Source organism: Platalea leucorodia (assembly GCF_965183815.1).
Source record: "Platalea leucorodia genome assembly, chromosome: 1".
Taxonomy (NCBI): domain Eukaryota; kingdom Metazoa; phylum Chordata; class Aves; order Pelecaniformes; family Threskiornithidae; genus Platalea; species Platalea leucorodia.
Window position 1 is genome coordinate 132,425,874 of NC_138823.1, and position 25,633 is coordinate 132,451,506.

At 38.2% G+C, this 25,633-nt stretch overlaps 1 protein-coding gene across 1 annotated transcript in view; it reads left to right on the forward strand.

The window, feature by feature from the left end:
- Positions 1–18,569, forward strand: part of OSBPL3 (oxysterol binding protein like 3) — an 89,412-nt gene extending 70,843 nt beyond the window's left edge. The window contains exons 14-23 of the mRNA XM_082303759.1: positions 303–396; positions 3,415–3,665; positions 5,547–5,684; positions 8,432–8,495; positions 11,490–11,568; positions 13,670–13,814; positions 15,153–15,297; positions 15,976–16,102; positions 16,669–16,791; positions 18,352–18,569. Coding sequence (XP_082159885.1) covers positions 303–396; positions 3,415–3,665; positions 5,547–5,684; positions 8,432–8,495; positions 11,490–11,568; positions 13,670–13,814; positions 15,153–15,297; positions 15,976–16,102; positions 16,669–16,791; positions 18,352–18,448 — 1,263 coding nt within the window. The 3' untranslated portion in view covers positions 18,449–18,569. The remainder of the gene's footprint in view (positions 1–302; positions 397–3,414; positions 3,666–5,546; positions 5,685–8,431; positions 8,496–11,489; positions 11,569–13,669; positions 13,815–15,152; positions 15,298–15,975; positions 16,103–16,668; positions 16,792–18,351) is intronic.
- The last annotated feature ends 7,064 nt before the right edge of the window (positions 18,570–25,633 follow it).

Consider the following 25,633-nt stretch of genomic DNA (forward strand, 5'->3'; position numbering starts at 1 on the left):
TCATTTTGTCACTTCTCTCGAACCACATAAAAACCTTGGCTTTGGATATGAGGAAAGCCGCCTTAGCTGTGGGGCCAAGAAGATGAAGCATGTTTACACTAAAAGAATAGTTGAATTTTCAATGGTGGTGATCTCTCCCAAACTCAATTGTGTCTTAGTACTTTCCTGTAATACTGAAACACAGCTTAAACAGTTCAAATCTGTTAGAACAATAATTGCAGTGGAAAGTAACAATTTCTATGTGCATATGCGGTTATTTTAATGCGTGATGTATCCTGCTTATTTCCCCACCCCACACTCAGGTATCAGATGATGACTCATACGTAAGTGATATCAGTGATAATGTCTCAGAAGACAACCTAAGCAATGACATGGAGAATGAAAGACAAACTTTAGGTAAGTTCAGTGTTTTATTATAGCATGTTTTGAGAATTGTCTTTGTTTCTTTTTGTTTGGGATTTTTTTTTTTCTTCTCTTACTAGAAATAATTTGATATTACAGGTTTTGAGACGGAAACAGCCTGTGTTTTTTCTCCTACAGGCTCAGATTGGTTTTGAACAGCACATTCTGGCTAATCTGATTAACAGGGCCCAGGCACTGTTGATTAAGCAGGATGGTGGTTCTGTATCAGCAGAGAAACACCTATTTTCTTGGCTTCTTTAGTGCAACTCCCACTCCTTCTCAGTTACTTTCATGGCCACAGAATTTTTCAAAGTAACAAGGCCTAGCTGCTTTCTTTTTTTAAAAAACTAATTTTCTTCTTCTCACTCTGGTTTTTCAGTCTGCAATTTAACAACTGCATTGAGAGTTCTGTTGGTTTTAGCATGGTATATGACCATAAGGATTTCTTTTTTGCATGTTTTAATTATGATAGTCTTGTTAGTACATATGCTTATTTAACTGTCTTGCTAATTAGAGACAGAATCAAAAAAAGAGGGAGAAGAATTGGTCATAACAAAGTAATTGGCTTTGTGCCTTCTACTCCTTTCAGCTAACCACAATGTTCTTCCCACTCTATCAATGTAACTTTGTCTTCAAAAATGCTGAACAGTAGTTTCTTACTAGCAGCTGTTTCCTGATCATCTCCAAGGACCAGTGGATCCCAATGAACTTGGGTAGTTTGATTTGTCTGGAGATCTGTTGTATTCTGTAACTGTTTAAAAAATGAAGATTTTGAAGATTGATTTATCTCATGATCTGGACCTGTACTAGTGTGGCTGTTCATCTTCTTGTAACAGAGACTATCACTGAAGCTCTTCCATATTAGCAGCACCTCCACATGCTTCTGGTACCTGCTATTTCTGTGCTTTGGGCAGCCTGCCACTCCCATTAATAGCAAACTGGATGTCTTTTTCCTACAGGGCTTTAGCTGAACCATAAATTGTGGAATTATGATAAAAGCCTCTGGCTGCCGTAATGTAGAAGGTCAGACCAGATGATGATAATGGTCTAGTCTGGCCTTAAAAGTCATTGAGTCTAGCAGGAGGTCAGATGTCTTAATCTCCTTCAGTATTGTTGCTGGCCATTTGTCACAGCTCTTGCAAACCAGAACTGCATGGGCTTTTCTTTTCATGGGGGTGGGCAAACTTCATAGAAGTATAGAAAATTTGGTATCTCAATATCTTAGTTGTTTCTCTACTCTGTTTTGTCACCAGTTTACCCCAGTTAATGGGCTGGTCCAGAATATGTAGTTCAGTCAATTAGTATTCTGCTTTTAATCAGAAGCTGTCAAAGGACATAGCCAAATCCCATTTCAGAGAGCGCTGTTGAACAAGGATAAATTATTAGCATTTACCTCCTTCCTCTCCAGATATCCCCTCATTCCTGAGGTATCTAAGGGAACATCCTTCTTTTTGGCCTCTTCTGATATTAAAAAAATTCTTCCAAGAGGGAAGTATAGGAGCCAACCTTTTAACAGTATAATTGTTTCAGGTAGATTTTTTGATTCATAGTGCCCATGCCATTTTTATGCAAAAAGAAAGAGATAGGCAGTAGGCTGCAAATAGTTCACCTGTCCTTGTTACAGTAACTTGGTCATATGAGATATTAGGACTTCTAGTTTGTGAGTGGTAGGAAAGATGGAAACTTCTTCCTCAAAACTTTGAGGCTGCTGATTACACTTGAAAACCTCTGTCTGAGGCATGGGCTAGTATACATGGCAGTGATGGAGAAGTTAGCCCTTGTGGTTATCTGCACTTTGTCACTGTTGGAAGCACTGCTGATATCATGCTTATGTCAGTGGACCAGCAGAGGAAATACTGGTTGAAGTCATGCATTTAAGGGCAGTGATTCTTTGGGCATGTGCAGCACACGAAAGATGTGCTGCCCAGTGCTGTTTTAATTCCTCCAAGCCAAAGCTGTGTGAGGAAAGCCAGATGAGGACAGGGGTTGACAGACTGGGGTTATACCTGAACGTCCCCAAATGGTAACTGATTCTGGGGCAGGAGCTTCACAGGTGCTTCTAAGGACGTGTAAAGATAAAATACGTTCTTGTAGTGGCAACCGTATTCCTCTCTGAAATGAGATTGACGTACAGCTAAACAATGTAATCACTTCAGACTAGTGCCTGTTGCAGAAGCTTGTAGCTCTGTTTTGATCCTGCCACAAATCGTTTCATGGCACACTTAGAACTATTTATCCTGTTCTGATTGCTTTGACATAGCAACACAGACCTCAGATATTCACGTCAAGCACTCTTGACATGAGTCCTTTTTTTTTTTTTTTTTTTTTATCTTCAGCAAACTCATAGCTCTACGTAGCTCTACAGTTGCTTCAGCTAGTCCACCTTTAAAACAGGCCATTTCTCCACCAACATATGGGCATATCTAAAAGTTAACGTCACTAAAATTTTTTAAATGCTAAGCACTATGGGGAGCACTGTGGAAAAGCCTGCATGTAAATCTGTGGTGCAGTAAATTTCCCTGGTAGGAGTATTCAAAAAGTAGGAGAAGATAGGTAGGAGTTGTTATTATGCTTGGATCTGTAAGTTACGCCTTGCCTTCTGAGAAATGTCAACTTAATTGAAGCTCTGTCAAGGAGGGAGGATTTATGTCCCTTAAACAGATAGGAATCCATCTCTGTTACAAATAAAATAGTTATAATATTTACTCTTTCAAATTCAGTGGAAAGCCTGAGCCTTTCTTTAGTCTTTAAGGAGAAGGAAGGTCATTTTTTGTGCATCTTTTGTACCTGGCATTTACCTCAGTTAACATACAGAAATTAAAATCTTGTTCTTAATTTTATCATTTTTATAACAGGCTATCTTAAAACCCCTAGTGAAATACTTGAGTGAATTGTGAGGGTGGAAGGAAGTTTTGACAGAAAAAAGATGGTTGCATTTTAATGATGTTTGCAAAGGGGATGAAACTAAGTAAACAGTGAATTCACTTGTTCTGCCACTTCCTTGCTTTTCAGACTGTATTTCTGAAAGTGGAATTGGATGCAATTCTAAACGGAGAACATGTTTACCAGCTCCATGTCCTAATACGAGTAACATCAGCCTATGGAATATCCTGAGAAATAACATAGGAAAGGATCTCTCCAAAGTGGCTATGCCTGTTGAATTAAATGAGCCACTTAACACCCTTCAGCGTCTCTGTGAGGAGCTGGAGTACAGTGAACTACTAGATAAAGCAGCGCATACACCTAACCCATTTGAACGGATGGTAAATATGTTATTCCAAATACTTAGTAACATTCAATGATTAGAATAAATATAAAAACAATCTGCCAAAGAAATGAAGGTGTTCTGTTCCATTTTTCTTTTTCTGCCAGCTGAGAGAAGCAGATTCTCTGTACATACTTACATACCCACTATTTTTGACTCTTCTGCATAATTTCTGTTGCTTTGTCAGGAAGTCTCTCTCCTCAAGTACCTTGCTGTCCTGCAAGGTTAAACAAAGAAGTAGTTTAGTTCTGTTTTGCAGCTCTTGCTCCATGAGATTAAAAATTTACAGCAAAGGGCGGGGGCTGAACCAATATACTTCCCTCTTGAGTATGAAAGCTACAATATATGCTTCTTTAAGGGTGTCTAATCTGGTAACACATTTGTGCATAGAGGATGCTGGATCTTCCAGCCCTACGCTACTGTGATATCTTTGTATTAACTAAATGAGCTCCATTTGTTTTATTAACTGATTTCATGAAGTTTTGGGGTTGATCCAAAATCTTCAGGATCTCAAAACCAGGCAATGTGAATGTATGTGGGGTACAATAATGGTGTCATCTTCTGCCAGTGCAGAACCCTGAATTCAGCATTTGGCAAAAGAACAAGAGAAAAATGCATTTCAGTTGTTCTGCTTCCAGGTGCACAGGAGCTACTTAATATGTAAGCCCATAAATAAAGGATTAAAAGCTTTCTAAATTCTCTTAAATGGAAGCTATAGATTGTCCCTTAAATGGAATTAAGCCTTTTCAACTTAAGATATCTTATCTTAAAATGAGGTTATTAATGAATGTAAATAATTGTGTTATAAATACTGCTTGAAAAGCCCTTTGCTCCATTCTGACGCTCTGCAAGGGGTACAATTTAGTGTCTGTTCTCAGGACAGTGCGGCTATTAACTGGGATTTTCGGTGCATAGCTTTTTTTGTTCTCTGGAGAACATATGTTAAAAGGAAAAGGAAATGAGCAGTAGTTGTTCATATGGGAGTGAAAATAAGCCTTTTCCCTCCTTCCCACACCTAAACATCTGTAAATTACCTCAGAATGGAGTATTCTTTGCCTTTGAGAAATTCCTGAGGCAAAATTGATGCTAGCTGTGGCATAGCAATTGTAATAGTTCATAGAAGAGTCAACCTGAAGTGGATTCAGTTCCTGAAATTGTGAAAGGAGAGCATCTACACTTTCATAAGATGAGGAAAAGGGAATGAAAAGGGAGAAAAACGGTACAAGAGAGACCTGAATTGAACAACCCCAAATTCTAATTCCTCAGGTTTAGGAGGAATTATGCTTGAGTTGACTGCAAAAATTTGGAAGGGCTACCTGTGTCTCAGTTATAATCAAGAAGAGTTTCATGGTTAGGTAATAGCACACAGCAGATAAAAGGCAATTCAATTCAAACTGCATTAGAAATAGCAAATTTCGTGAAAACACATGCAATACTTCCTGTGCCATGTTTAGGAAAAGGATAGTTGGTAGATCCATACAATCACAGACCATAACTATAAAAGCCAGTTATAATACAAAATCTAACAGTGATTTTTAAGGTTACTGCTTTGAACTGTGTTGCAGAATACTAAGCTGTTTCAAACAATTTCCAGAAATGCTGTTTTCAGTTCATGGAATTTGCAGTGTTTGACCCTAATAATTCCATCCCTGGACCATTCAATGACTCTCTGAAAGCTGAATAATTCTGCATTGTGTGAGCTAGTGTTTAACTTGCAGGAGGCATGCATGTTTGTAGTCTGCAAATGATGGGAAAAATACAGAATCTGATGCCAGGATAAGACATTTTTTTTTCCTTCTGTTAAATCAGAATGTGTAGCAAAAATTGTGCATGGCCGTGGTAAATTAATTAATCAAAATTCCATATATGTTATTCCCAGGTGTATATAGCTGCATTTGCAGTCTCTGCATATGCATCCAGTTACTACCGAGCTGGAAGTAAGCCATTTAATCCTGTGCTTGGAGAAACCTATGAATGTATTCGTGAAGATAAGGGTTTCCAGTTCTTTGCAGAACAGGTATTGTATGCTGCAACCCTTAGATTTGCTGCTTGATACACTGCTTAATTCTCAATGCATGGCTGGACTCCTCTGGAATTAATAGCAAAACACAAAATTAGTTTACATAGCCTGAGCCCAGCAAAACTCAAGGGACATTGCAGAATTATAAATGAAGGAAATTGGTTTTTTGAGGAAAGTCTGCTAACTCTGGGATGGAACATGACAACCAACAGCTGACGCTCGGGAAGCAAAGGCTGGCAGGCTGCCTACTCCTGTAACCAGATAACTTGGTTAAGTAGAGTGCAGTTCCCTATGCTGAAATCTGATCGTGACTGCAACAAGCATTCACATTCTTGTCATTTTCTTTTGTGTGTGATCATTAAAAATACTGTATCCTCAGCTGTTTAATGTCGTCTTTTATTACAAATATATCCCTTGTGTGAGTCAATCAACCACTAGTATTTTCTATGGCACCGTGAATATTTCTGCTTCCTGTCCAAATACTTTGTGAGCTAAGCCTTTCAAATATGGTATCACAGCTTAGTAGGTGAAAGATGTATACAACACATCAAGGTCTGATTGTTTATGAAAATAATTACCCAATAGGACAATAATTATTAAGTATGGGTGAAAAATATTAAATTTAAACCAGTTGAGTTACCAAAATTGCTAAGCTTAAGACATATGTTAAAAAGAGATAAAACTTAAATAATCTGGTGCCTAGCAGAGTAAGAATGATTGAAAGCTGTCTCATTCTGTCTAGACATAACAAAAAAAAAAAAAAAATACAAAAAGTGCAGTGGGCAAGGGTATACAACCTAGAAATTTGATCAGAGAAAGCCTCCTAAGAGGCTTCCTTTAGGAAACAAACACCTCTGAAGATACAACATTTTGTACATTATGTTTTGGAACTGACAAAAAGGAGTGCTATGTGATCTTTCCTTAGTCTCAGAAAATGTCACCGGCAAGAGTAAAAATAAAGAGGATAAAAAAAAGGCAAAACAGTCAAAGCAAGAATCAAATTTAAAGTTCAAGTAATGTATCTGGTTCTTCGTTGTGTTACTTCAGTTCTAAGATGATGTGTATAGAGCACTCTAGTTACCAGTGTAACATCAATTTGGAGTAACACAGTGGTGAATAAAGATTGGTACTGAGCTTAATGTTAGATTGAATTAAAGGAAGAGATTTTCCCCTGAATATTGGATAAATCAGTACAAAGGCTGCTTTTTATGAAGAGGAATTTTAATACATGAAGGGGCTTGGGCTATCAACAACTATTGTTCTAATACGTGCAATAAGTGACGTGAGTTTATAGAGTGATAAAGTTACTGTAATAGTATGGGGTGGAGGAATATTAGGAAGGGAGAGCAGTATAGGAGGAAAGACATTTCATGCAGCTTGCAAGCATTAAATATTTATCTTTGCAGCAGGAGCTGTTGCTTATTGCTTGTTTGTGCAAGTATTTTGATGCTTGCTGGATAACTTGTTAGAGCAGATAGTATGTAATCCATGGAATAGGTAGGCAAAATGTATAAAATAACAGAGATTCTGTTGTATTACTAGAGAGCGTTTAGAATAACTCCACTTAGCACCATGACCTTACTCTGGAATTAAAACAGTTTAAGTGAGAGCTAAGTTTAACCCATGAATTATAGTGACATCTGGGGTTAATCTGGGTACAGTATGTGAGAGAGAGCATGTTGCTCTTGGTGGATTAGGGCATAGCTGAGAGTAATTAGCACTTTTCTTTCTCTCTCCTTTTTTTTTTTTTTTAAACCAAGTAGAGGATGCTCAGTAAATAACTGGATGCCTGTGGAAAACATGCTCGATAACAGGTTTGCAAACTGAGTAACAAAGAAGAAAGTAAAACTGCATTTGAGCGATGTAGGTGGTTAAGAAATTAAATTCATAGTGGGAAATAGCAATTTGACTTGAAAATAAAGTTGTCTTTGTCAAAAGAACAGTAGGCACTACACATCAAAGAGCTGGTCCTGGTCAGCTGTTAGTTGTGTTCACCCAGAAGGGAGAATTTACAGCCAAGGAGGAGTGGCTGCTTTCACTTTGTGCAGTTACTCTGTTATTTACTGTTTCCTTTTAATCGTCTGTATTGAGTATTTGTTTATTTACTCACAGTCCTTGCTTTGCTATTTTGGTGGTTGCCTTAATTCACGTATGTGCTACTACCCAAAGCTGATAAAATGCAGTGCGCGTAGTGTCGCGCTAGAAACAGCCGGGGTGCCGCTCCTGCAGTAGTAGGGGTTGCTAGATGGGATTTCATGGCTTGATTTCTCCACCCGTGGCCCCCTCAGAGATGCTGATCACTGTCTCCTCCCTCATAGTCAGGGTTTTGTGGGTATTTACTGTACAGAAGAATTTGGCCCTTTGGGTTTTTTTGGTTTTGTCTGTGTGCTCAAAGTGCAGCTTCTGTTAATATATGGAGAGGTCTGAAGGGTAAATGTAAATATCGCCTTAGAGACAATGTACAAAATATGTAGTTAGATTTTCACTCGATGAACAAAATTCACAGGCCTTTTAAAATAAGTGTTTCCCATTTCTTTCAAAGCTTCTTAGGTCTCAGTACCTTTTTAATCTCACTGACTCCCCCTTCAGGACACAACTGCAAAAGGAAAGTAAATGTTCAAATTGTAAATGCCATATATGACTGAAAAATGAAGGGGAAAAAAAAAAAAGAATCCAAACCAAAATGACTATTCAAGTGTTAATATGTCCATCTCTTTTCTTCCTCTTTCATGTCTTGCTATTAGGTCAGTCACCATCCACCTATTTCTGCATGCCATGCTGAATCTGTGAATTTTGCTTTTTGGCAAGGTAAATCTTCAGTCTATCATTTACTTTTACAGTGTTCATAATATTTTCATTGTATGTCTAACATGAAATATTCAGAAATTGGGAAAAGGTGACATTCCCTGCTTAAATTGTATTAGAACGGCTTTGAGAAATGCTAGCCTATATTTACCTGCATGCTTCTTACTTGGATGTTCTGCCATTATAAAAATGTTCAAGGTTTTGTTTTTTTTTTTATAATGTTAATTGATTATTCTTTTCATGTAAAAGTATCTACATTTCTTTAAAATCAGGTTTGTTTGGGGGGAAGTTCTTTAGTAAAGAAGAGTTGTACCTCAAGCTATTTATAAAACAAGCATACTAGAACACACCTTGAAAAACTACAGGTTAAATCCTGAGCCGTGGCAGATCTTGTAAACCTGTTCTGAAAAAAAAATTCCAAAAATGAGCATAACAGCAAGCATAAATATATTTACCATGTCTTTGTCTGCTGGCATTATTACAGTATGTAAGATTTTGTGCTATTTGACTACTAACATTGTGTTTCAAAAAAAACTGGTTTGGAGCTTTGTTTGCTGTATAACGCTGGTGAAGTTGTCAACCAGTCACAGTACCCGTGTGATTAGATATTTTTGGATTGTACACAGAACATAACTGTGCCTTTTAACTCAGTTAAAATCCTTCACCCAGAGGTTTGTCAATTCACAATGTAGCCATATTATAACCTTTAATTCTGTTATGATTGACTCTGCTGACTTGATTACAGTTATGATGGATGGAGCCATACTGAACAGAAATTGGAACTCTGTCATTAGTGTGGGTTTCATTATTCAATGTAATTCTTTGCTTTGTAAACAAATACAGGGACAAGAGTCTTTTCGTTCTTAGCCAAAAAGCAGAGATGACCAAAAATTTATTCAGTAACTGAATACTGTATAAATAAGACTAGATAGCAGCCTGTCTTAATAAGACCTGATGAGATCAATTTGTTTAACAGATCTTGACAACAGTTATCGCTCAAATATTTCAACACTTGCATCTAGAGAACAAAGCTTTTCTGTAAAGATGAGAGCTGAGAATCTGATCAATGAGAAGGAGTCTGAGATTTGGTCTTGATGAGCACAGGAGACTCAATCAGGGTACTGCGGGGTTTGGGAGGTTTGCTTTTAAATGCAGCTAGCTGAGTTTATGGGAGATCTAGACAATGATTTTTTTTCCAATGCAAAGGCAGTTTGTAAATGCTGTGGCCTCTTGTTATGGGGCTATATTAACTTACGTGGAAAGACTAACATCAAGTGAATCACAAAGGTAGCTTGTCAATGAGGTAAGTTCTTTCTGTGTGCAAAGATCTTTCCACTTACCATATTATCTCCTCAGCCGAAAAGGAGATGGTCCTCAGCAACATTGCCAGAGTAGTGCTGTCATCCCACCAGACACTGACCTTAGTTCATCTGTTTCAACATCAAGAAATGTCTTGATCATCTCTAGTGAGCCAGAAGACTGGGTTCTGACAGGGACAGTTATTTTGGAAACCACTTCCCCTGACATATGAAGCTGACTCTGCTTTTGCAAAGGAGTGTGGACACATGAACAATGGAAATGCAGAACAGAAAGTTCCAGCTATTACAGCATCTGTGCCTGAATTAGTCTGAGCATAGCTTTGAAATAATACTTCGCTTTTCTTTGCGGTCCTAAAATTTTTTCATGATCAAGTTACACCCTGGTTCCCAAGATGTTTCCCATGCACTGATCTCTGTGGGACAGCTGTGCCATTTATGAGAACATACAACATATGAGAACAGAGTCTGATAATACATTTTAACTGTTAAACTCGGCAGGCTGTGCCTTTGCCCTTTCTCTTCCATCCCACTGCAAAGAGAGAAAGCTAGTACAGAATTCAGCTCAACACCATCATAGTCATGGTGGTTTTGGAGCTCTTCTTGTGCAGTATAGAAATTGCAACAGAATTGCTGTCACTAAGGATGCTGGCCCAGCATCAAACTTCAAAATTAAAAAAAAAAAGGTCCTTTTCTCAAGTGATAAGAAAAGGGTTACTTTTTTCATGAGGAATTCTGCCCTGTGTCGCACTCCAGCCTTTGCAATGGTAGGCAGCTTGGTGTGGCTCAGTCCTATCACTCGAACATATATACTCGGGAGATATGTAATCTCCTAACTACGGTTTCAGCATCTCTCTCACAGCCAGCATAAGAGCTTCCCCCCACAGTTGCATAGGAAACAGTGTTTTGGTTTTCCTTGTGTTGGTACTAGCATCTTTTTGAGACTAGAGATTATTTTTTTCAGACTGGGCAGGGAATGGAGTTCCTAGTGTGTAATACAGCAAGGATACTATTCTCCTGAGCTCTGAAGTTACTATGAAAGTTACTGCCCGATGAGCCTAACTCTATACCCCTTCTGCTGTGCTTCTCTGTCCATGTTTCTTTCTCTTCCAGGTGTTTTTGCTCAATAAATTTGACTAAACTTGCATTGAGATTTCTCATCTTTTTTTGGAGAAATGACGTGAGACTTGGACACGTCTTTCTGTGACTCACGACAAGATTTTAAAAGGCCAGTTAAACTCACAGAGGAAGCTGGACTAAATCCCTCTGCAGTTTTGTGCCCTTTGAAACATTCTTTTGCTTCGTCACTGTGGATGTTCTTAGTTGCTGTATTTTTGTATTTGAAATTCTGCTTTTGTTTTTGGAAATGTCTGCATTCATTCACTAGCAACTGAATTGCAGATAAATATATGCTGTCTATAGCTTATTCAAATTCCTCTCTTTTGAAAAAGTTTTTGAGAGGACTTTTAAACCTCCTACTTTGCTATTTAAATAACCTATAATGTAATGAAAAAAACCCAAACAAAACCATGTTTGATGGTCCACAGCATTCTTTGAACACTTTTATTATGTTGCACTTTGTTATTTTGCATTTCTTGAAAATAAAGTAGAACCCAGAAATAGAATGATTCACCCATGCTTATGACAAAACCTGTCTTTTTTTCTCCTCTTGCTGTTTCAGATGTAAGATGGAAAAACAAATTCTGGGGAAAGTCCATGGAAATTGTTCCAGTTGGTACAACACACGTAACTCTTCCAGCGTAAGTGCTGCAGTCATGCATTGGTGTTCACACACAGGCCCGGCCATGCTTGCGCATACTGGAGCCACGTTTATCCAGATGAGAACAAGCTGTGCTGTGCCATATTAGACCTGTGGAACAATTGGTGATTATGGTTTAGTTTAAAAAGAAGGGAGGGGGTGGGGGACAAAACCAAAAAAACACCAAACCAAACCCAGAAGTATATAACAGAAGCCCTAACTCTTTCAAGGGTTATAAAAAACAAAAGATGAAATAAAAAACATCACTCCTGTGTATCTTGAAAAAAGCAAAGTTGGTATTTTCATACTTCAGTTGAATTTCGAGCTTCATGCATTTTAAACTCACAGGGCAAAACTGCGTGGTAGAGGAAGCTATGAATTCTTTTGCTTGAATGTGAGTTTGGGGGAGAATGTGTTGTTGTTGCTGCCTTTTGTACCGATATTTGTACAGACCCTAACACCATGGGGTCCTGGTCTGTAGGTGAGGCTGATAGCTATCGTCACTGCATAAATAATTATTGTAAGTGATAAATAGAACCAGTTGCATATCTGGTGTTTATTAGCCAAGGAAGTAAGCAGCCACTGTAATTGTGTTGAGTATAGTTTAATTTTTTTTTTAATAAAAATCTGCAGTGTTCCTATGCTGGTTTGTCAGAGTGCCCATTATAGATCAACAGTTAAGATCCTTGAAAATTTGGCCTATATCCATCGTGTTTGCAGAACCAGAGGTCTAAAGGTTGAGTAGTGTTCCAATTAAATCTGTTTTCCAAAGAGAGTCTACAAAATTAATTATTCTGCCATCTGAAAAAAGAAAAATCACCCAGAACCTAGCACGTACCAGACTAAGCATGCCTTTTTCTTTTAAGTGGGTAAAATAGTGATATAGTAAGATGGTATCCAAAAGGTAATATATAAAACATGTTGTGTTCATAGTGGCTAGCCTAAGCTGTGGAGTGAAAGGTCTTTAGGATGTGAGTGAGGGTTCAGAGGCAGGGTAACTAATGGATTAGGGCCCATGGTGGGCTGATCAACTGGAAAATAACCTGATGGTGAGACCTGTGGTCTCCATGTGCTGGTTTATATCCCTGTCCATCTGATATAGAATTGGGTAAAAAAAAAGGTAGTGAGGCTATAGGCAAAAGTGAAGCATTAGTATTAAGATTATTTTTGGAGCAAATACAGTATCTTTAGCATGCATAATAGAGCATGTGACCTGCAGGTAGGGGCAGGAAAACAAGTTACTGTGGGGTAAATTGGCTGCATATCTACTAGTCTGCAAAAACTGTCCTTGTGCATGCTCTTACAAAGCAGCAAGTGAAAGCAAGCGATTAAGGGAAGTTAAGGAAATATTCTAATATCCTCATGGGATGTGTGCGAGGCAGTTGCTATGGGGAGACTGGTGCTTTGTAAGTTTACCCTTTACCCTGCCGGTAGCGACTTGGCTATCAATACCCAGAACAAATTGTAGAATATATGTCTTCATGAGACTTTCCTTTTCTTGAAGTTTTATAAAGCTGTTTTATAAGAACATATACTTCTTCAATACAAGGTAAAATGTGGTGTTACCTATTGGTATTTTTCATCTGTCCCTGTCTGCTGTCTTGCAGTGTGCAACTGAATCTTGAACTACCTGGTGAGAACTTTTGCTCTTGCCTGAAGCACACACATAGGCTCAGCCTTGAGACCTTGAGCCAAGCTCATTCTACTCAATAAGCCTTTTCATGACTCTGGTGGCCCATGTCCTTGTGTTTTCAGTTGTCGCTGTGTTAACAAGCTGTGAAATGGGCATTTCAGCTGGTAGAAGATATTAGAATGATTACTTTTGGAAACTTAAAACTGGTAAAGAGGGGCAAGTAAACTGAGAGAAAACTGAGTTCAGGACCAAAGTTTATAGCAGAAGTGAAAAGGGTTTTCTGGGAGACAGGGTTGTTGTCATAGGGTTTGTTTTTGAGAAGGTATGGGACAAGAAGATGAGGCATTCCAGAAAAAAAAAATATTTTGTGGGGTTTTTCTAATGCAAGTTCTCTGCAATTTTTTTTCACAAGTTTATGAACTCATTTGAACATGGCATGAGATTTTTCTTGCGTGTATTTTCCTTGCAGTTTTAAAGACCATTTTGCATGGAACAAGGTGACATCTTGCATCCATAACATCTTAAGCGGGCAAAGATGGATTGAACACTATGGAGAGATCATCATCAAAAATCTTAACGATGACACTTGCCACTGCAAACTGACTTTCATAAAGGTAACCCCAGCAATGTTGGCAGTGCCTTTTCTAACAGACACAGCAGTGTGTGGGTGCTCTCTGCTGAAGCTCAGTACAACTGCTTACAAGCTGTATTTTCCTATAGTTCTGCTGTAATTACCTGTGATTCTTTGAGAAACTTTAACTCTGAAGGGACTGCCACTTACTAGGTAAAGCTAGACAAGAAAGAGAAGCAACAGCTTTCTTGGGTGATTCCACTTGAGATGCAGAAAAGTATGGGGAAAGGAAAGGAAGAAATGTGATGAAAAACCTACTCTGTGTTTGATGAGAGAGGTAGGCACAAGGTGGTTTACCACATGCCTCCTGCTAATGCATTGGCATGTGCTGTGCTCGCATTCAGCAACTGTAGAAGCAGTGCTTATGTGGGGTGCTTCACCCAATGCTCTTTTCTAGCCTTTTGCAGGTACTCCGAGGAGCTTAAGTGAGAGGTTGTGGTGTTACTCAAAGCTTTTGCTTCAGTACAAGGCATCAATATATGACTTCCTCAGGAAATGCCCTTATAACTGAAATTAAAATTAGTTTTTGGGAATAGATGACTTCTTCCTAGTAAAGGAAAATCAATGAAAACCTAAAACGATGCCAAAATTTCTAACCTGAGAAACACTTTTGCAAAGCATGCTAGGAGACTTACCTTAACCTGCATTTTCTGTATCTGATTGCTGGAGAAAGGCTGTGCTTTACATAGAAACAGACCGTACAGATACAAGCTAAGTACTTCAGTGTACCTATGCAGCATGGCATGCTCAGCAGCAGAAGGAAAGTTTCCTTTTCTTATTTGTTTTCCTGAATATTTTGTGCTTTCGAAGAAGCATTAGGGTGATATTTTTTTTTTTTTTTTCAAATACTTATTTTAAAGTACTGTGATGTATTTGCAGGGTTGCAATGGATGTTTAGAGTTCAAATTTTAAAGATTGAGAGCCTGCAAATCTTACATCTTTGATATTGTAAATTGTCTAAAGTGGAGATTACTGTATTGGTTCCTTCTCTTCCTCTTCTGCAAACCTGGGGAAGATGTAGGTAACTAAGTCAGGAGTCAGTGTTACCCGTCATTGGGCAAAATTCAAGGTCAGCTATGCTTCACCTATTGCTGCCCCGAAAAAAGGCAAACAAAATAAATACGATTCTGAACGTTAGTATTTTAATAAGCCGATTAATAGTACTAACAGCAATTGTTTGCATATGATATTGTAATGCACACCTACATGAATAGTTTCCACTTCAGAAAACCACTCTACAGCATAGTGCTACTGACGTGGCAAAATCACTCACACTTGATCTCTTATGCACCTTTTTTCCCCTTGTTTCTTTTAATTCTAGGCAAAGTATTGGAGTCCAAATGCACATGAGATTGAAGGCAGTATCATGGATAAAGCCGGGAAAGTTGTGCATCGACTCTTTGGGAAGTGGCATGAAAGTTTATACTGTGGGACAACTTCATCTTCAAACTGCATATGGAGAGCAAGTTAGTGATCAGAATGGCTAATGTGCAGAACTTAAGATCTGCTTGAGAATAAGCTTACTATTTTCATCTCTCTATTAGGCCCCAACTTCCTGTTATTTCTATGTGGAATATTAGATTTTTGTCAAACATTTAAAATGTAGACCAGAAGACTACATCGTTTTAACTTACATAATATGGAGAATCTTGTAGCTTCCTGCATTTTCTCCATTCTCCCTCATTTTCATATTTGGGCATGAAGTGGGTATTGAGGACTCTAAAAAGAAGGAAAAAAAAAAAGGAACAAACCCCCCCACTTTTTGTGTAGAGAAGTGTAGTGTATTTCACGTATTAAACATTGGAGGATAGCCCACAAATCTCAGTTCTGGCATGACGGCCATATCTGAACTTCTCCCAAACTCATGGGGTTTTGTCTACTATAGTTTGAAAGAGGAGTATGATAATAGCATGGCCTTCATCACAGTTGTGCTCTGGTTCAGCTGAGAACAGAAATCTGTTTTGTTGCAGTGCAATTATCAAGGGGGATGTTATCTTTTGTCACATTATTTAAAAACCTCTTATTCCCACAGAATTGAGACAGTGGTTCAGAGATTAAAAAAATGACTGAGGGGATCTTGGAATTTTCTTTCCAAAGATAATAGCATTTAATTGGAATTCTGAATGTACTCTTTTCTTCTGTAGATCCGATGCCTAAAGATCATGAACAGTGGTATGGATTTACTCAATTTGCACTGGAGTTAAATGAACTAGATCTGCAAACTAGGTTGTTACTCCCACCCACTGATACACGTTTTAGGCCAGACCAAAGGTAAGAAGTTTTAACTCTTGAATATCTTCCTCAAATAGTTCTTAATCTTCCTCGCTTTACCCTAAGATCAGACTATTTTGTGTAGATACCTGCAGTGTGTTTCTATTTCTCCTGTAATGTGCATGTGAAACAGACATTTTAATCACTTATCAAGAGATGGTCTAGTCATTATGGACCAGTGTTTCCTAAAACTGGCTCTTCCATGCTTCTAGATAACTGCCTTTCCAAAGATGTTAAAACTTCAATACTTCAGGTTCTGGATGTTGAGTGTACTGTGTTTCAATAGCCAAAACCTGAGAGACTTGAAATGTCTTTCTGCAGCGGAATTTCTACTCTTGCTAACTTCCAAGGAAAATAATATAATATAATGATGACTGAGCTTGTTATGAGAGTTATTTTTCCTTAAGTGCTTTTTGATAGTGCAGTTGTCTGCAGATGTAGCTGCTTTCCCTTTCAAACACTGTGAATGACCTGTTGTAAAGATTAGATTCTGGAGCTCTAGAGGACCTGGCAAAGATGGGGAACAGGAGCACCAATTGTGTCTCTTATCACCGCTGGTGCTACAGGTTTCTAGAAGAAGGGAATATTGAAGGAGCTGAAATGCAAAAGCAAAGGATTGAGCAGCTACAGAGAGAACGACGGAAGGTGCTGGAAGAAAACAATCTAGAGCATCAGCCTAGATTTTTCAGGTACCATATAATAATTAGCATATACTATCATTTATTGAAATTCTTATTATAGTTCTGGTTCTAAACTGCCATAGAGTGGGCTCCAGTTTTTTCCAGGTTTTTTCTATGTTCTTGATTTTTGTACTTTGGCAATGGAGAACACTCCAGACTTAGTTAAAACTCAGAATTATATATTGCTTTTTCATTAGTGCATCCCTGAACTTCTCTTTAATTTTTTTCCCGGAAGGTGATTGATATTTAGTCTACGTTTGAATTTGCCTGGGTGAATGTAGCATCTTTGATTCTTTCAAGCAAGGTGAATTTAGTTTAATTACCTCTGCTGAACTTCTGCTGAATTCAGTGGGATTGCCTTGTGCAGAAGTGTGGAGAGTTGGAGCCTTTCATTTCCAGGGCTATTTTTGAACATGTTTCCCCTATAGGAGAGAGAGAATTATCATTCAGAGGGCACTTTATTTCTTCCTGTTGTAAATCAATTAATGGGACACTTCAGCAACTGAAATACAAAAATGAACGCTAGTGGGGATATGGCCTTTTGCCCTCCAGCTTCTCTGTTCTCCTGCAATGAAAGAGTTGGAGCCAAGGTGAATGTTGTATGGGCCTATGTATCACAGTTAACAGATCTGGGATCCTAATTTTTTTCTGGATAGATAGATACTGTACTTCTGATGAGCACAGCAATGTTTAAAATAGGTACAAAAAGGAAATACCTCAGACCACTACTTGTCCAAGGAGCTGGTGGGCTAACTCATCACATGTCAATCACACCTGCGAAAGAGATGCAAATGTTGCTTCCAGCAGGCTAAAAAGACAGGATAGAGACAAAGTCTAATACTTCATAATTGTATATTCACAATGAGGACTGTGAATGTGGATGAGGATTTGAATCCTCACAATGAGGATTTGAAAATTGAGATTTGTGCTGCAGATTTAAATAACAGAATAAAAAAAAATAATTACTATATAGCAGAAGTGTTACGCAGTGTTAGAGTAGATACAAATTATGCATTTGGCTTTTCAATAGTGATTTCTCTCTTCAACAAATCACAACCCTTGATTTACTTACAGGAATAATTTACTGTTGTGCCAAAAATGTTATACACTATATTAAAAGCAGACTGATTCCTTCAGGGTACAGTACATAATGCAATGAGTCTCGCCTCTTGACTGAGAGCTATAGACTCTCTTTATTCAGTAACCATGGTGAGCCATCTTTGGAGAGGTAAAAGAAAAGTTTCCACTTTCCACTCAGAGCTGCTTTTGAGACCATGACATAAACCTGGACTGCAGTTTTAAGTGCTAAGCACTGGCATGTGACAGTGAAATAGGAGGGCTGATCTCAGCTGAACACTAGGCTACTGAGGTGCATCTGCAAGGCCCGGTGCAGACATACCAGTTTGACTCCCCAAGATACATTGCCTTGTTTGAAGGCTGTACCACGTTGCACTGCAGCTGGTTCATAGGCTGGTTTGGGTATATGGGCATAGTGCTACATTGCATTACTCAGCATATGTATGGAAAATATAAGCTCTACATTTAAGGCATGTGTTTAACCTTTGATAGGAAATCCAATGATGACTCCTGGGTGAGCAATGGAACCTACATGGACCTTAGAAAAGAACCTGGGTTTTCCAAACTGGACAATCCTGTCCTCTGGTGAAAGAGGAGCCAAGTGAAGATATTCTGTGCTGTACTCTCGGATGTGATTTAAAAGAAGTATATATAAAATATATCTATATATATCTATATAAAAAAATATACACACACACACATATAATATATGTGTGGGGCACGTGTATGTGTGTAAGTGTGCATATCTCCAGAATTGTGCTTAATTTAGAATCCGATAATTCATTTGTTTTCTTTACTCTGACTATTGCAGTGATTGTTTGAATGTATAAATACCCTAACTTCTTTTTATAAAATATTTAATAAATAGTACTGAATGTTAACAGCAAGAGGGAAAAGAGGAGCTTTTACACTACTTTTCCAATGTGTAATAATGTGAGTTCTGAGTTAACTTATGCCTTACTGAATTGCATTGGAGACACTAGCATCAGCATCTCCTGGCTGTGCTGAGAAATCAGAGGGCAAGCCTTAGTAACTCAAACTGTAAGTAGACTTCCACAGTTCAATGAGTAGTTCAGCTGTCTCTGGGCTGGTATAAATTGCTAAAACAGATTATCAGCTGGTGCTGGAATCCAAGTATGATCCTTTGCTGCCTGTAGAGAAGATTTAAATAAGCTTTTGTTTCTATTAGCTTTCTTCTTAGCATTATGGAAGAGGTAGTTCTGAGCTTACATCAGTGGTTCTACTGCCTTATACATAAACTGTACCTGGCTAAATGTAGTGCTAGAAATTCAGGAATCGCCAAAATTTTCCACGGGGAAATCTTCAGATTTTATAGCCCCCAACAGGGCAAGAGGGGGAGATCCTTTGTACATAATGCTTGAGCACTGACTAGATGAAGAAGCTCTCTCTTTTCCAGGAAGTAAAAACTATACAGAGCACGAAATCCTGTGCTTCCATAGCTTCATTTGTTTGTATTAACCTAAAAATTGCAACAGTAAGACTTTTTAAAAAGAAAGCAAACATTGTTTTAAGCTAGAAATTTTTTCTTAGTATTTTGATATTTTCTACCTCTTAAGAAATAAACAGCATATTTAAGATCTTATATTTAAAAAATTACCATCTGCCTTATGGACAAATGTGTGGAGTCTTTGACCTTCCTCTGTTTGTTTGTTATGTTCAGATAAATATTCAAGTGTCTTGCACTAAATCAATTGCATCTCTTTCCTGTAATTTTATACATATGGCTAGATCTGTGAAACTACTAAACCATAGGACAGAAATATAGCAGGAAACAAATGTAGCAGAAGTCGTACTTTTGAATGAAGATTATAGAGATGGGCAGTATTTTTATTTTTTCCATCAAATCACAATGCCATAGTCATTAACAGAATAATTTACATTCCTACCTATCTGCATCTCAAGCCTGACGCGTGATTCTTCAGGTCTGTTCTATATGTCTGTGACTCTCTGGCAACAACACAGTTCCAAGTTTAGATCTATAACCTGTGACCACCCCCTTTTTTTTTTTTTTTTCTTACATGCCACTTTAATGACACAAAATAAACCCAAATGTTTTTGGCATGTTTAACAGGCTTATGACTGGAACAATTGGACAGGGCATGGATAAGGGAGACTCCTAGGGGGACTAGTAGCTTAGAAAAGCTTGCCCTTTACTGTATGCTGCATTGTTCGAAAGAAAACCCATTAAAAATGGATCCATGTGTTGTATGTAACATGAAGGAAATGAATGCTTCCATTCTAAACCAAATCTGTGATGTCAGATTAGATGCATATTTGAATTTTGCTTTCTGTTACCTTGAAGCCCCATTGTCTTAGAGGCAGACAAATGCTTTTTCACCCTTTTTCACTTTGCCCGGGAACTCTGCCTCACTATTATTTCTGTAATTTATTACCAAAGAAGTTAGCATAATTCTTCCTATTTAATACATCTTTTAAAGACTTGACTACCACGCCAGCAGCTTACAATAAGGCAAGGTTCACGTCAATACGAAGACAAAATCTGGGCTTTGATTCCAAAGGAAATCTTAACCTTTGGGGGCTGTTTGGCTTTTCAAGGAAATTGAGGATCTCTTCATGGCTTGTTCCTTTCCTGCGTTTTATTCTTGTATTGACTATCAAAACTTGGCACAGAAATGAGTTGATATTTGTAATTATTCTTGCTGTCAGTAATTACCATTTATACTAAAAATAACATTCATTTAACAACAGAGGATAGGGGAAATAAAAAAAAAAAGCTTTTAAGAAAGGGAGCAAAATTTGTGGAGCATGCATTAAACTTGCTCCTTGTCAGATTTGGCAGCTATGGTGATTACTGTCCAATCTGATTGCTGGGTTTATATTTTCTATGTACGGAGGGGATTTCCCCGTACTTTGTCATATGACCTAATAGTTGATAGCGTCTGAAATTAAAGGATTAGAGGCCAGAAGGCAAAGTTAAGGAATTGTAATGCATTAAAATCAGCAGGTGTTAAATGAAACTAATCTCATATTGGGTGTTTGAGTCATGATTTTTGAGAAATCAGACTGGCAGTGTTGCCATGTATCTTACAATCTAAAATGTCTAAAATACATTTGATTAATGACAAGAAGTACTGGGCTGAGTAGTGCCTTATATAAAATTTTCTTCAGCAAAATTCCCCTATCAAGAAGGTAAACTTCAGAATTTTCCTATTATCTCCAGAAAAATAATGCCTGAGAATAATCCAGGGCATTTCTTAAATGCGTGAAGCAAAATCATTGCACAATAGCTCCTTTTGTAAATCTCTGATGCACGTCTGCAAGCACGGTGTAACCAGTTGTGAATGATCCTCTGACCCCATGTTTCCAACTGCAGTATAGTTGTCCCTGCTTACTCTTGTATGAAACAATTGGGTTTAGTTGTTAAACTTCTGTCAACTGTGTACTAAGAAGTGGAAGAAAATTGTCTTGATGTTACTTCTGTGTATTTCTGCATAAAAATATATTCATCATTCACAAACCTTAATATACTCTATACAGTTATTCTTGGTAAAATATGAAATTTTGGTAATTTTCTTCCCCAAAACTTCAGATTGTTAATGGGTGCAAAACTTACGTTAGCTTTCTGCAATATAACTAAGCTCTTGTTTTTAATAACTGACATTGAGAGACTTTTTTCTCCCCTCATTTCTACCCTGAACGGTAAAAAGGAACGTATCAGGCAACTTACTGCTTCCTTTCATACACAGCAGTGATCCCCAAGCTGTTTAGCTCAATGGATCAGTCTTAAAATTTCCTGATGACCATTGCCTGCTGTTATACCTCTCTTATTTGATGACTTTATAAGCATTACTTAAGACGATTTTGGAGGGCAGTTTGAGAAGCACTTATCTAGCACTGCCATTCTTTGCCTACCCATTCATAAAGTAAAAAACTCGCTATAAACTTACATCGAGGTGATGGAGCCGCTCAGGCCTTTGGGTGTTAAAACACTGGCTCAGTTTTCAAATCACACAGCAAAGAAAGAAAAAAAAAAATCCAGGGAGATAGTGTTCATAGAAACAGAAACCCACGGCTCTACTTCCAGATTTGCAGACTTGACACTTAGTTTCTGATTTTGGTACAGCGCAAGTCTGGGATTATGGAACAGCGTAACTTGTTTAGGGAGAGACTACTCTTGAGAGCATAAAGTGCCCTTTAGAGTGAGTGGAACTGGAGTGCACCATTAATCATTGCGTTCTTTTCTTAATCTCTGCTCTCTGAGATATGCTTTATGTGTTAGTTTGCCAGCACTGATTTGCTTCTTTTAGATGCTTTTTGAAATACAGATCCAGTAAAGTATTTAGGCTCTTTATACAGAGCTTGGAAAATTAGATGCATGGAAGGAAGAGCGAAAACAGCCAAAATTTTGAGAAGGAATCATCCTAGAGATCTGTTCTTCCACCAACAAGTTTTCTTTGAAGGACTGGAAGCAGGATTGCTGCTTTCTTGTAAAACCTGGCCCCTGAAGGAGGCGGTGGTTGCAAACGTGGTCACCTTATTATTTGGCAGTTTAGTGTTGAAGCCAGATCACCGTACAGAAAGGAACACAAATTCATGGGGCCAGAATGTACAACCAGGGACAGTTTTGGGCTTGCACAAAGATCCAGTGCTGGTCTCAAAAAAAAAAAAAAACAAACCCAAAAAAACCAACCTAACAAAACCCTCACCTCTTCCCATGCCCCCGACTTTCCCTCAGCTGCTTATGGTCCTGTTTATGTTTTCTGTGTAGTCCCTCATATCTAAAAGTCCTTATTCAGTGTCCTATTTTCTCTTCATTAAAAAAAATTCTGAAGAATAGGAAAACAGTCCATTCTAACAAGCTTTTAAATGACAAATTGTGTCTAAAAGCTGTAGTTAAAAAGTTTCCCCATAAACATTGTGCCCTACTTCTGTATCTTTTTCTTGACTGTGAACAGGACTTCCCACTTGCACTCTGGAGTCAGACCTGGTAAGGGTAGCATGCTACAGAAATGTGCAGCTACATCTGCTCAGCATACTCCTAATTAACGTCCCTGTATCTGCTTTTGTGTAAATCTCTTCTGTCGTGTCTCTACATGACCAGGTTTGCAGAGCAAGAAATTTTCAGCATATCTTATTTTGTTCAATACAACTTTTTTTTTGCATGTACAACTCATACAGAGGGGGCAAGCTGAGGAGGAGTGCAAAACTTGGCCCACAGTGCATATATAATAGAGAGAAGGATGAAATCCCACTTCTCCACATAACTGAATACATCTTGCAAGGGCTAGAGTCAGATGGTGCTATTCAAAGCACTGAAGTTAAAATGGAAGGCGTTTTTTGGTTGAGTGTGTTTTCATTCATGGATTATGCCTACTATAAATAAAATTCACGGTATTCACTAACTCATCCTTTCCATTTTCTAGCTACTGGTGGGTGCAACTTACTCCAGCAGCTGTGGGTTCATAAGAAACTGCACATATTACCTGGCTTATCTGTTGAAACTTAGTAAATGCTGTAACTCATCACCAAATGTGTTATTGTACGGCTCAGTTCTTAGATACTGTTCTTGCTGCAGCTTTTTGAAAGCAATAAGAGAAATTTTCCACATAAATAGTTACCATATGTTAAAAATTATTTTAAGTGGTTCCTTTTTTTATATAAATTGTGGATTTGGTGTGTTCGTTGTATAAAACAAAGTATTAAAGCTTATGAGAGTGTTTAGGAGGTTGATCCACAAGAGGTGATGAGCTCCTTCAGCTCCGCACCTTTGAGATGGTTGGTATCCCTGAGAATCAGGTAGTCTTGTATTTATGTTAACAGTATTTCACTAGTTCCAGTACTGGAAAAAAATACCACGTGTATGAGGTATTACATACGCAAAGCTGCTAAATGCTGAACTTGTTGTTTGTTTCGGTAGGGCATTAGTGATTTCAGAATGAAGAAAGGTATCGTATGTGTTAGAATTATCAATGACTTTCAGATTTTTGAGAAAATGTTCTGTAGTCAGGATCATTCCTGTTTTCTGCTTCACTTACTCCAAAAATTTGTAACAATGTTGGAGCACCTTGATGCACAATTCCATTTATTATTTTTGTCTCTGTAACCAATTTAGTTGGATGTTAATAAATCATACTTGCAAAAGGTCACAGAGCACCCTGACTTTTTCCCAGGGGTTGTAAGCATCTTTCTTCAAAGGTTGTTAGTGACAGCTGAAATAAGTCTAGCTGCTGTAGTAATCTGTGCTTTTTACACTTTCCAAAATGGCAAGTATGAAAGAGCTTCCATCTGTTAGAAGCCTTATTTACCACTCTTACAATCTGTCTGGTAGTTGTGCATATTCCAGTTGTTTACCAGTTACCTGCCCGCACTGTACAGCGCTGTCGAATGGCTGTTATGCCAGACGCTGGGGCAGGGAAAGGGGTAAGCTGATGGAATTCATTTACAGCTGGGAGTTGATTCTTAAAAGCAGTTTTTAGTAGACAGATGTGCAGCATAAATGTTATGCTTTAGCATGAACGTGGAAGCCACAAACCACATGTTCTCCATAAAACAACTTTTAAAAACAAGGAGACATAGGTTTTACTGGATAAAATAAATAACTGGAAGGAAATGCTATCAATGTGCTGTTTTCTCCCTTAGAGATGGTGATTCAGGACAGCTCTGCAAATCAGATCTCAACTATGTCTCACAGTCCCACCGTATGTGTATAAGATGCAATATGGATGGATTAGGATCTTGAAAAATGTGGGAGTACAGTGAGTGTAATTCCTGACCAACCTGTAATTCCTGACTGCAGTTCTGCAGCACTTCCCAGGCTGAGTGCGTACAACGATTTGGAGGGAGGGAGCATGGAGGTTCCAGGAAGAGCTGGGAAAATTGGGTCAATAAATCTGCTACCATGCAAAATATCCTCAGCTGTTGTACATGGCAGAATAAGGATAGAGGCCAAAAGAAAAAGAGCTTTTATAGTGGGAAGAATCAGTTTTTTGAAATCCAGCCATTTTGGTTCTGTATTGGGTTAAGAACTTTGGAACTTGCTCATCATGTCAGTGGGAATCACTTCACTGCTGATTAATTTCATAGAGATCTAATATGCTTTAATTGGTACCTGAAATAACTAGCATTTAGTTCTGGGAAAACAGCGGTTTACAGAAGCAGTAATATTTTTTTCGTCATTGTAAAAGGGAGAGGAAGATGGCAAGGGATCCTCATTATTGGTGCCCTGATCAGGAACCACCTAGGGCAGCAGGAACTTCTCTTACAGAGAAATGGACATGGAGTGAATTTCCCGTGATTGCCCCTGGAGCTAACAACATGCCAAGTACCCACAGCGTGGTCAGTGCTACCCAAACAAAACCGGCTGTTCTCCCCTACAGAAGCGTAAGGTAAACTTGGCTCATATAGACCTTGCATCCAATTTGTGTTTAAGCTCAGTTGTCTGTTCATTTACAGTAATCTCTATTTTAAAGTCATTTTGCTTACTGCAAAATGATTCAAACCACCATAGCGTGAGGAAAAACACTGACAGCTGAGCAAAGCTTTCTCAGCATAGTAACTGACACATCTTGGCTTCTTTTCCTTTTTTTTTTTTTTTTTTTAATGCCTCTTACATTTCTTTCATCTTGCTCTCCATGCTCAATTTGTTGATTTTTAACTTAGATCCCCTCTAGTGCAGCAGATGCATAAGAATTTGTAGGGTTACTTGGAGTTTTTTAAATGGGGTTAAAAGCTGGCCAGATACCAAATTCTGCTGAATACTTACGAATTTCTATCTTTGCTTACTCTGTACCAA